Source organism: Dipteris shenzhenensis, chromosome 30, assembly GCF_047967505.1.
Source record: "Dipteris shenzhenensis isolate YYH24624 ecotype China chromosome 30, Dip_SZ_1.0, whole genome shotgun sequence".
In the NCBI taxonomy this organism is placed as follows: Eukaryota; Viridiplantae; Streptophyta; class Polypodiopsida; order Gleicheniales; family Dipteridaceae; genus Dipteris; species Dipteris shenzhenensis.
Window position 1 is genome coordinate 3,696,998 of NC_141625.1, and position 12,145 is coordinate 3,709,142.

At 44.6% G+C, this 12,145-nt stretch overlaps 1 protein-coding gene across 3 annotated transcripts in view; it reads left to right on the plus strand.

Moving 5' to 3' along the window:
• LOC147881618 (extra-large guanine nucleotide-binding protein 3-like) overlaps nt 1-12,145 on the plus strand; it is a 55,269-nt gene that overhangs the window by 33,260 nt on the left and 9,864 nt on the right. For all 3 annotated transcript variants that reach the window (XM_087401287.1, XM_087401289.1, XM_087401288.1), the window contains one exon: nt 6,053-6,347. In XM_087401287.1, coding sequence (XP_087257413.1) covers nt 6,053-6,347 — 295 coding nt within the window. The remainder of the gene's footprint in view (nt 1-6,052; nt 6,348-12,145) is intronic.

Below are 12,145 nucleotides of genomic sequence, written 5' to 3' on the forward strand. Positions count from 1 at the left end.
GAGTGTACTAGTGGTTTTATAGTCTAGTGAGTCCTAGACATGCCACGTGTCATATTGGGAGATATCCCATAGACATTGTGACTTTCTAGAGTCTAGTGGCACACTATATATTGTTGTAGTTGTCTATTATCTAATATATCAAGTGGCACACTATATATTGTTGTACTTGTCTATTATCTAATATATCAGTCAACATCAAGCTATCAATACATTGTGAGTATTTTGGTTATTGCCTTGCACTTGTACTTTTCTTCCTTTCCATTTTGCCTTTCATTATGCTTTCCATATTTCCATTCCATTCCTAGCTAGCTACCATGTCTCTTCATATGGTATTAGAGTCTTCCTTCCTAGCCCTTCCCTTCCTCCTTGCTTCTCCATGAGGTAGAGGGTGGCCGGAAAGAGAAGATGCCCTCTCTTCTCTTGGAGGAGCTTCCCTTCCCTACTCCTCTCCATTGAAGGCTTCATCAACATTGGGATTCTCTCTTCCCTTTCCGTGGTGAGCTCTTCTCCTTCCTTCAGCTACAAAGGCGTCCTGGAGTGATACTGTTTCTGTTGCTCTCTCAGTGACCTGTGGACGATGTGACGCTTCTATCTGGATCTGGAAGTAGAATCACGACTTTGTGTCTTCAGGAAAGTTGTAGAGGACTTTGAGTACTATAATTTTCGTTTTTACATCATTGCAATCCAAGTTTTCTATGAAAAGATATAGCTCCTGTAAAAAGTGACAAAAATTATTCATGCGCGCGGATTTTGTTATTGAGTTCACGGGATGATAGTTTCCAGACTACTGTCACTATCTTGATCTCCACCTCCATCTTTTGCTGCTCCGGTTGGTGCCCACGAAGCTAAGCTGTAGCTACCCACGTAGCTTCTCCTGCTACCCACATAGCTATCCTCTTTGCCCGCCATCTAGCTGCCCATGTTGCTTCTAGCTGCCCACGCAGCTGCTCCTGTTGCTCACACTTCTCCTGTTGCCCATGAAGCTTTATATTCTCGCCATTCAAGCTGCCACATTGCACACCTCATCCGCCTTCTATAACGGTGTGTATACTCCACACTAATTTGCAGCAAGAAGATAAATAAAAATGATCTTGATGTGAGGTACGGTTACTTCCCGGCTTCTTCGATTACTTCTCTGATTGCCCATGGTGCTAGGCTTGCACATTGAGTGACTCTACTAGTCCTTATGGCACCTCCAGCCTCTACATCGGTTCTTAGGTGACTCTCCATCTTCTATCTTGGGAGTCATGTCATGACCGCTCCATGTAGCTATCCCATGGACTTCACTGACACATATTTTGGGGCATCCATGCCTAGTGCTTCATCGACATCGTCATCGACTCGCAAGGATGTGCACACATGTGCAGTGGCTACTTGGAGGACATCTCTTACTCCTAAGAGATCTATTTTTATTATTCCTACAGCTTGATGTATTTTGGGGTCCTCTGCCCTGGGTAGTCCCCCTAAAATGATGTGTATTGAGTGTTTGGTTGTCATTGAGTCTAAAGGTCCTCTGCCTTGGATAGTCCTCCTAAAAAGATGTATTGTTTTTTCTATTTTGGTGTGTGGCTTCCTAACATGTCATGTTATGAAGCCAAGGGATGATGTACTGTGGGAGCCATGTATTGGCTTTGATAGGTTTAGAGGGGGATGTATTGTGGGAGCCATGTATTGGCTTTGATAGGTCTCGTTATCAGAATTGGCCGTCATTGAGTCTAAAGGTCCTCTGCCTTGGATAGTCCTCCTAAAAAGATGTATTGGTTTTCCTATTTTGGTGTGTGGCTTCCTAACATGTCCTGTTATGAAGCCAAGGGGGGATGTACTGTGGGAGCCATGTATTGGCTTTGATAGATTTAGAGGGGAATGTATTGTGGGAGCCATGTATTGGCTTTGATAGGTCTCGTTATCAGGCCTGGCCGAGTTTCAGGATGTTGGTGTATCCTAGACCTATGAGCTGGTAATGTAGCCATGCTATAACGTGAGCCTCTGAGCATGTTGAGTCTCAAGCCATGAGAGTGCTTGGATCAACCTCTGAACACGCTCAGACTTTAGCCTCTGAGTTACATAGGGTGCACAGTTTGATGACCCTCATTGTCATGTTCTGTTCTTGGTTCCATTCCAATAGTCCCTCACCTTAAACCGTCATTGTCATGTTCTGTTCTTGGTTCCATTCCAGTAGTCTCTCACCTTGCCTTCATGGGGGATTTTTGGAATATGAAGACAAAGTGAGTAAAAAATGAGTGTACTAGTGGTTTTATAGTCTAGTGAGTCCTAGACATGCCACGTGTCATATTGGGAGATATCCCATAGACATTGTGACTTTCTAGAGTCTAGTGGCACACTATATATAGTTGTACTTGTCTATTATCTAATATATCACTCAACATCAAGCTATCAATACGTTGTGAGTATTTTGGTTATTGCCTTGCACTTGTACTTTCCTTCCTTTCCATTTTGCCTTTCATTATGCTTTCCATATTTCCATTCCGTTCCTAGCTAGCTACCATGTCTCTTCAAGAGGTTACATAAAAAAGTACATACAAGTGTGGCGGGTTTGGGCTTATATAGTGTACCGTCCTCAGTTCCCTCTAACTCTCACTAAAGTGCTCCTACATCAATTCCTTTTCCACCGCTACGTACAGCCATTCCTTCCCATAGAATTTTGCCCTTTAAAAAAATTTGGCCTAGAATAAGCGCACCCTGATTGAATACCTCACGGGCGAGTGGGAAAACTGAGATGTAGACCCGTTTGCTCCTGCCTATTGCGGGGAACCACACCTTGGGGCCTCTCCCTATGAGGAGACAATGCCATCGTATGATATTTTCTATTGAAAACATGTGTTCCTGGATCAAAAGAAAATCAACTCCTGACAAAGTATTAACTCCTGGCGTACCCCATCAGTAAAGCAATCCACACTACTTGTCCTGGAATAAGATGACATTGGTCAAACACCTCATGGGTGATTGCCTAGGAAAGTAAGATCCATACCCCCTCTGCTTTTGTCTACTACAAGGGACCATTCCTTGGGGTCTCTCTAGGAGGAGATGGCGCCATTGTTTGATATCTGCTGTTGAAAACATGCGCTCCTAAATCAAAAGAAAATCAAATGCTTGTCCCAGCATATCCCTTTGCAACTCTTGATGAAGTATGGGTTGGGGGAGGCGTAGTTCGGGGGGGAGTGGACAAAACAGCAACATAACACATTATTCTTGCCGCCTCCCCATGCTACAGCTCTTATGGTAAACAAGTGGTCTATTGTGGAGTGCTTTGGCCTGAAACCTGCTTGTGGTAACTATCCAGCTTCATTTTCTTCTGCCTACTTGTTGCTTTTTGTTCTAGGGCTGTTTCACAGAGTTTGGCCAGTAAGCTGCTCACTATAATTGTTCAATAGTTATTTGTCTCTGCTTTGTCTCTCTCTTTGAAGATAGGGACTATTGCTACGCTTTTGGGTATCCTTTTTTAGTGCTTTTTTGATTATGCATGTAATGCTGCCTCCTTTGCTTGATGGAGTTGATTTTACTCTGTTGGCTCTCTATCCCACCTCTTTGGTAGAGTTCCTTGGTGAATGCTACCATGTTATCCCATGCCACCTCTCCTGTTTGAACGTTTCTTGCATGAAGTTTCTTGAGCTGCTTGGATTGGTCAATTTAGTTGGCCTTCCATGACTAGGGCCTCCCCTTCCTTTAGTTATGATGTCTCTCCTTCCTCATGTTCTCAAGCTCTGTCATCTTTTGTATATGTCAAGTTTAGTGAGATTTTTGTCTATATGTATCGAGTGCCACTTTTGGTACAGGACTTTTAATTTTGATTGTGCGTCTTGGAATTCCACTATGATATGTCTGGGTTTATATCCGTTCCTTCAATCCCTAAACGTTTTACATGCATGGCTTCTCGAAAGGAAATAGGGTTATTTTAAAGATCCTCTTTATGAGTTGTGAGGGTGGTAGTGGATAAAAGTTTAAGATTGTGTGCGCTGTGTGTGTGAGGTGTGCAAGAGAGAGTGAGACTGTATGTAAACTTGTCTATGTAGTGAAAGAATAGTAGCTGATGGTTTGTCTGAGGTTATCTACACTGCCGCAAGGACGAAATGAAGGAAAATGGGCTGAACAAAATTGGCCACAGTAGGGAGGAGATGGTCAAAACGGGGAAAAACAGGCACCAGTGGGAGAAGAACACAAAGAGAGAATTGGGGAGTAATATGGTGGTCTGGTGGTGGGCAGCTAGCTTTGTGCTGCCGAGGATGGGCAAAGAGATGTGCCAAGGAAGAGGAGACAAGAGAGGCACTAGCAGGGGAAGGTAGGGTGGTGGACAAAGAGATGTGCCAAGGAAAAGGAGACAAAAGTAGGGATAACAGGGGAAGGGAGGCAGCTGAGGAGTGCAGAATGCTGTAGCAGAAGCAGAGAACAGGCCTTATTTATAAAATACTTTAAAGGCGTGGAGTACTTTTGTATTAGACTTCTCCTTTCGTGCTAGCCTTTGTCACACAGCTGAGTCTGCCCTGCATCTCTGGAGTGTTGACAGAAACTCAGGATGTGTGGGTGTTCGGATATGTATGTGTGAGAGCATATGTTTATACTATAGTCTACACCCTCCATTGGGCACTGATGATGTAGGTGGTGATGGAGTCATAGTAACTAGTCCTTGCTCTTCATGATGGAGTCTATGGTTTTCAACCTTGCAACTCTCATGAGATTGAAACTGCACAATGCATTGTGGTTTTAGAGGATGAGTTTGGGAATGTTCCTGGATTCTGCTAGGTATATGCTCTTGAGTATTCAGTGTGGACCTTGTAAGCACATTCATGCAAACATCACCCAGGTACTGTGATATGTTAAGTAAGCTGTAGGCATCCCTTTGAGCATGGTGCTTTGTACATCTACTGAAGTTGACTGTAGAACATTTTTATGGTTTGCGTCAGCAGCTATTATAAGACTAAAAGTCCCATGGTGGAGGCAAATGGGGTGAAAGAAATTGGCCACAGCAAAAGTGGGGCAGGGACGGGCGGGTGAAGATGGGGGAATCAGGCACTAGTGGAGGCAAACATGAAGGGGGAAATGGGTAGCAATATGGTGGCCTGGTGGTGAGCAGCTAGCTTTTTGCTGTAGTAATCTGCAAGAAAGGAAAAGGAAAAGGTGAAGAAAAAGGAGGGTGGTGGACAAAGAGATGCTCAAGGAAGAGAAGGAAAAATGGGTTTTAGCAGAGGCAGGGAGGCAGCGGAGTCGAGAATGTAGCAGGGGACAGATCTTCATTTTTAAACACTCTTGTGTATTCAGTGTGAATGTGCTTTGGACGTTCATGCAAGCACCGCCTGGGGACCTTGATGTGTAAGTGGATCTGTACTAAGGTCATCTGTAGAATGTTTTATGGTGGGTGCTAGCATGCTATTATGTGACAAGAATTCCCATGTTATGAGGCAAATTGGCTTGAAGAAATTGGCCACAGCAAAGGAGGGGCAGGGAATAAATGGGGAAAGAAGCACAGTGGAAGAAAAGATGAAGGGGGGAAATGGGGAGCAATATCGTGCACGGCGGCAGCTAGGGATAATGGGGGGAAAGAGCGGGGTCAAAGGAGGGTGGCGGACAAGGATGTGACAAGGAAAAGGAGACAACAGGTGCACTGGCAGGGGAAGCGAGGCAGCTGAGGAGGGGAGATTGTTTTAGTGGAAGCAAAGTCTTGGTTTATAAAATACTTTAAAGTACACATTTCACCCCTTTATTTGGAAAAAAACTGTAGGCATCCATTTGAGCATGGTGCTTTGACAGCGCTACGTCTACCAATTTTATTTGTAGAATGTTTTATGGTAGGTGCCAGCACGCTGCCGTATATGACTGGACCTTCCATGTTGGAGGCTTTCAGCTTAATATATATGTGTTTGTGCTTTCGTAAACCATCCCCCCAATGTGACTTAGTGACTCTGGATTCCAAGCTTGATTCGTCTTTGCTTTGCAATGAGAGACTGCTGAATGGTCTTGATAGTATTCAAGGATATGTTTGGCGAACAAATGATGCATTGTATATTTCAGTGGCTTATTGGTAGGCCTGTTTGAGCAGGCTAAGCTTCTCTACGAAGGATGTTTTTCACCAGAGGAGCTGCAGAATATGAAGCTCTTGATACAAAGAAATATATATAAATATATTAGCATCTTGCTGGAAGGGCGGGAGCGTTTCGAAGAAGAACAAGAACAACTGGCACAAGGAACTGAATCAGCTCTTCAAAACATCTCAGTTGGTGTATCCGAGCGATCTGAAGAAGTGAGCAAGGGGACACAAGTGCTTGATAGTACCTCTTGCAAATTACCAAAGGGAGAGGCCACTGCTCTTACATCAGCTTTGTTTTCAAATTCGGGTAACTCTACAGCCCTCTATTTTTTCTTCTACCATAGAAGTTCTTAGTGCATGTGACATATGTTTCAGGTAGTGAGGCTGATAGTGGAAATCCTGTAAGATTTGGATAAACTCTAGGGGATACCATCTAATTGACTAGCTTTCTAGTAAGCATCAAAAGTATGGAGAAAACAATACTCCTAGGTGATGTTGTGGCAAATACACGATCCCTTGGAACCATAAGTGGTCTTCTGCATGAAAGAAAGAGCTTTGCTGTGAAAAGCTTGGTCTCAATAGACCTAATCTCATCAGATAAAATGTTAGACAGATAAATGCCTGTTTCATACCAATCTCAAATTTAAGATTCAAGCTAATCAATACATCTGGGAACATTGTCACTAATCAGGAAAATTTTAATAAAAAATCCCCCAATACATCCCTTTTGTCTTCCAAATCTGCCGCTTCAAGTTGCTCAATGATAAAAGAAGGTTAATATATGTGATATCACACACCTTTTCGATTTGTTTTTTGTTCAATTTTACAAGGTGTAGGGGTTTTGTGTCTTCCATCATCTAATCCTACTATGCAAGAGCTTTAACTTGACAAAACATGCTTATATCTCGCAGCTCTTAGTTTTTCCCCGGTACTATTCTTGAGAGAAGCACTAGGTCATAGATGCTGATTTCCAAAACAGGTTGGGCATTTGCATCCACCCATCTATGTTTTTTGTTCAGTTTTACAAGGTTTAGGGGTTTTGTGTCTTCCATCATCTAATCCTACTATGCGAGAGCTTTAACTTGACAAAACATGCTAATTTCTTGTAGCTCTTAGTTTTTCCCGGTACTATTCTTGAGAGAAGTACTAGGTCATAGATGCTGATTTCCAAAACAGGTTGGGCATTTGCATCCACCCATCTATATATCACTCACTTAAAGACTTAGTAGTTTTAATACTAATTTTGTGTTTTTCACTTTATCTTCCTTTTCATAATGAGAAGTCTCATCTTCTTTTTTCACGAATTCTCTTTTGGTGTGTATAGAATGGGCAGATGCAAATGCCCAAGTCTTCTGAAATATTGAAAATAGTGGTGTCATGGATCCTAGGCTCGAAAAACCTATCACTACTACCTTCTAGTACAAGAGGGATTCTGAAGACTTCAGCATACAGCCACTTATCAAGATTAACCTGTCTGTCATTGATGGTGAAACTATGCATATTTGTGTCATACATCTCGAGCAGTTTTTCAATGATCTTTGCATTGCCATGGAAGGTTGGCAAAATGCGCGCAAATCTTTTAAGCATCTTCTTCATCATCTCTGGCTGCTCAATGAGGTGAGGATTCGACATCTTCGATGTGACTTTGCAATGCTTGGCAGGTTTCTCTTCGCGGTAGAGGAAGAGCGGGGAGGTGATGAAGCCATTGCAGATATTAAAGTAGAGATGATGGAAGCATGGAGGATAAAGGGGGCAACATAAGGTTGTGGATGAAGATGTGGGTGCAAAAAAAATACAGTGTGAAAAAGTTGAGGTGCTCTTTGTAACCAACCATTGGTCGGGGTATGCTGCCGGAATTACTAATGCATGTGATGCCTCAGCTAAAGTACTCTCCATGTCCACTCCATGATCACTTCCAGCTAAGGCAAGATTAAGAGCCCTGTCACCAGGTGGCAGTTCCTCATCTAACCCTGAACTGTACATTGTGACCAGACAAGTCGATACCTGGTATGGCTTCACTTGGCTTCCATTAAACAAATCGGGAATCACTTGTTCTTGTAAATCCTCCAGCCATATTGTGCCATTATCAGTCACCAACTAGGGAAGATCTCTTACTTCTGGATTGAAGCACATGGAAGCCTTCCATTGGTCCATGGCGTGAGCAAATGGGAGAGATGGCTCACCATTGTTGCACAACAAAGATCATGCTTCAATTCAGGAAGTGTCTCTGGAGCTGCCCTATGTCCTACAGGTTCCAACAATGTACTGTCACGGCACACTCAAATGAATGTTCACATGGGGGGTGATATCCTGAATCACACAGGCTGACTGCCCTTCCAAATTGAGACATAGACTGTTATGACCATCCAATAAGAGGGCTTGACTTCCTATCACCACCCGGCCATGGGTTTTCCTTCGACAGCTGGTCTCTCTCATTTCATGCTCCTCTCTTCCCGAGTTCTCTATCTCGAGAACAACTTCCAAGTTGGCTCTTTCTAGAACCCTCCCCCATGCCCAATGCTTGACATTTGGATCCTTGTCTAGGTGCCAAGAGTCTCTGAATGGACCCTTCACTAAAGCCTTCTCAAGGTAATTTCATTTGCAGCTATTAATTGATGCCTAGGCCTAGGAACACCTTTGATCATAAGCCTTTAATCCCCATTATGCAAGCACTGTCCAGCCCTCTTTGTTTCCTTCTTATAGGGTGGTCTCGGTATTATAGATGGCTTAACATTAGACAGGATCCCCAACTTATTGGGTGAGGGGGAAGACAGTTGGTGCGCTAGGAGATTCATTGGGTCACGCAATGCCTGTCGTGCCTTCTGGATGACAATGCTTGAAAGCCCGCAATATTGTCACACATGTATCTCATGCAATCAGATGGAACCAGTCTCCTTTTCTTGTCAATGCCCTAATGAAGAGCAATGTCTTTGATACATTGTTTCATTTGTTCAAGTTCGCATCAGACTTCGATGCAGTCACAAGAAGGTGCTTTACAGCCACACATAGGATTTGATTTACAGCATGGTATGCCTCCCATTGATCAGGCCACCACAGATCAAGCAGTGGTGACTGAAGAGAGGGCTGCCATGAGACAACAAAAAACAATCCCTTATAGGTGTTGGATACCTTAAAGGACTACAAGCTAGCTGAGTCTTTGTCTGACCGCACGAGGGCAGCCTATGGGTCAATCTTCTCCGACAATCCTACAAGTTGAAAGGAACTAAGATATGGATAGTTGAAGAACTTACACGAGCTCAATTGAAAAATAAGGCAGCGGAATTAGCTAAGGTCAAGGCTGCTAGGAATGATCGAAATGGGGAGTGTACCGTGAGGGTGTAACACTCATTAAAGACTTTAAATCCAAGCCAAAAGACTATGAGACTTAAACTGATTTATGGCCGATTATGCTTTTTCCAAGTCGTAATGTAGGTACTCTAAATAATTGGAGCTGCTTTATGCACTACCTAGGAGCTGCCCTCCCTAAGCTGATGTACTAGTTGGAATTCACGCTGTCCCATAGGCCTCTTCGTCTCCTGTGGATGTTAATAGACCTTTTCTTTAGCGTCTCCACTCCCCACCGTTGCACAGCACCTTCCACCCCACTGAGTTCTTACTCCTCATACCATGATATATGCTTCGACCGTGACCACTCTCACCTGCCTACTCTGACCATCTATATAGACTCCTTGCTTACGTTGACTTCATACCCCTCTTAGAGGACCAAGCTGCCTTGATCACCTGCTCACTACACGAGGCTTTCCTCCATGCTTTCCCTCACCCCACTCGCTCCACTTGCCCACCACCTCCTGGGACCATACCATACCCTGTAATAATTGGTACGATGAAGAATGTAAGGCTTTATGCCATCAGCTCAGATTCGAAGCCAAAAACAGCCTTTTGAGCGAACTAGAGACACTACGTGAGTATCGTAGACTAGTACGTAGGAAAAAACTAGATTTCATTCGTCGGAACGAGGAGGAACTATTGAACATTCTGTTCAGTAAAAACTCTAAGGACTTCTGGCGGAGATTCCTAGAGGGATGGTCCCCCTCACCACTCACCAACACTCAGGCCTGGTATGATTATGCACACAGTATATGACATCCAAAACCAGCCAGCCCTTGACCTCTGACATATGCCACACGCCACTTCTTGCACCCTCTTCATTGTGAGGGGGGTGAGAGATGCGGTAATGAAACTTCATAATGGCCGAGCGAAGGATCATGAGGGGCTATCCACTAAGTTCATTGCATATTGGACTTGGCCCCGATCCTAGCGAAGCTTTTTAATGAAGCTGTCTGTTTAGGGTTTCCACGCACCTGGACTATTAATATTATTTCACCTATCCACAAGGTAGGGGATCCCATGAGCCCGAAGAATTACAGGACCATTATGATTGGACATGTGATGTCCAAGATCTATGCATCCGTGCTTGATTCCGAGATCAGCCAATTTGCAGAGTTTTGAGGACTTGGAGCAGCAGGACAGGCTGGTTTCCAACGTGATCATGGCACTATGGATCATATTCTCACGCTCAGGTGTGCCATCGAGGAGGCGATGACACGGAAACAGAGGGTCTATTGTTGCTTTGTGGATTTTCGCAAGGCATTTGACACAGCCCGAGAGCCCGCCTCATATGTCACCTACAGGATTTGGGGTATGACCAAGAGATCATTTGGGCTGTCATGGCACTTTACGAGCGAGTTGCAGGCAGAGTTTGGGCAGGGGCGGGTGGACAGATGAGATCATGAGAACTATTGGGGTCAAACAGGGGTGTCCTTTATCTTCCACTCTGTTTGGCCTTTACATAGACGAGCTCGAGACAGTGATGCAGGCACAGGGGGGGGTGGTTGCTCTCTTGCTAGCACGTTGATCCGGATATTGCTTTATGCAGACAATGTGGCTCTTCTGTCTTCCTCTGCAGAGTGACTTCAGAGACACCTTGACGCACTTCAGTATTTTTGTGACTCCCATGATTTGAAGGTCAACTTGGGTAAAATCAAGGTTATGATCTTCAATACATCTCGAGCCGTCATGCGCCAGGAGCAGTTCATGTTTGATGGGTCACCTGTTGAGATAGTTTCATCATATACATATCTGGGGGTTGTCTTCTCCGGGCCCATCTTCACTATGAGACCTGCGATGCAGGCACACTTGGGCAGAGGATACGCATCATTGGCCAGACTAGAGAGGCAATGCTTCCGCTCACACTTTCAAGATCCACAGACCAAGGGACTGCTGTTTGACTCCTTGGTCCGCCCAGCGGGCATGTATGGCAGTCCTTGTTGGGAGCCAAATCTATCCGATACGGAGTGGGCACTGGTTGAGCGACTACAGGTGCTCATGCTATCACGGATGATTCGCAGTAAGCCATCAGTTCCTCACCAGATCATACAGGATGAGTTTGGGTCATCTCTACTATATCTATACCGAGTCAGAGAGTATGGGGATTACCCTTCTGGACGTAGGAGGCTACCATGGTTGGCATTGTCTTCCTCTATGACACTCTCAGCATGAGGTGACCAGAGATGCTGGTATGCATGCACAGAGAGATGGTTTGAGAGGTTGGGACTCTACATGGACAGACTGTCACACAACACTTTCCACCCCGCTGAGTTTTTACTCCATCTACCATGATATACGCTTTGATCGCGATCATTCACCTACTTACTTTGGCCGTCTGTACATACTTCTCGCCTACATTGACTTCATACCCTTGTTAGAGGAACGTGCTGCCCTAGTCACCCGCTCACTACACGAGTCTGCTCTTCACGCTTTCCTCCACACCACCCACTCCACCCGACCACCACCCCTTGGGACCGTACCTTGTAATAGCTGGTTTGATGATGAATGTAAGGAGTTACGCCGTCAACTCAGATTCGAAACCAAGAACAGTCTTCTGAGTGAACCAGAGACGCTACGCGAGTACCATCGATTGGTACGTAGAAAGAAGTTCGCCGGAACGAGGAGGAGCTAGTGAACATTTTCTTCAGTAACAACTCTAAGGACTTTTGGCGGAGATTTCTAGAGGGACGGTCCCCCTCACCACTCACTGATACTTAGGTGTGGTTTGATTATGCACGCACAATCTATGATATCCAA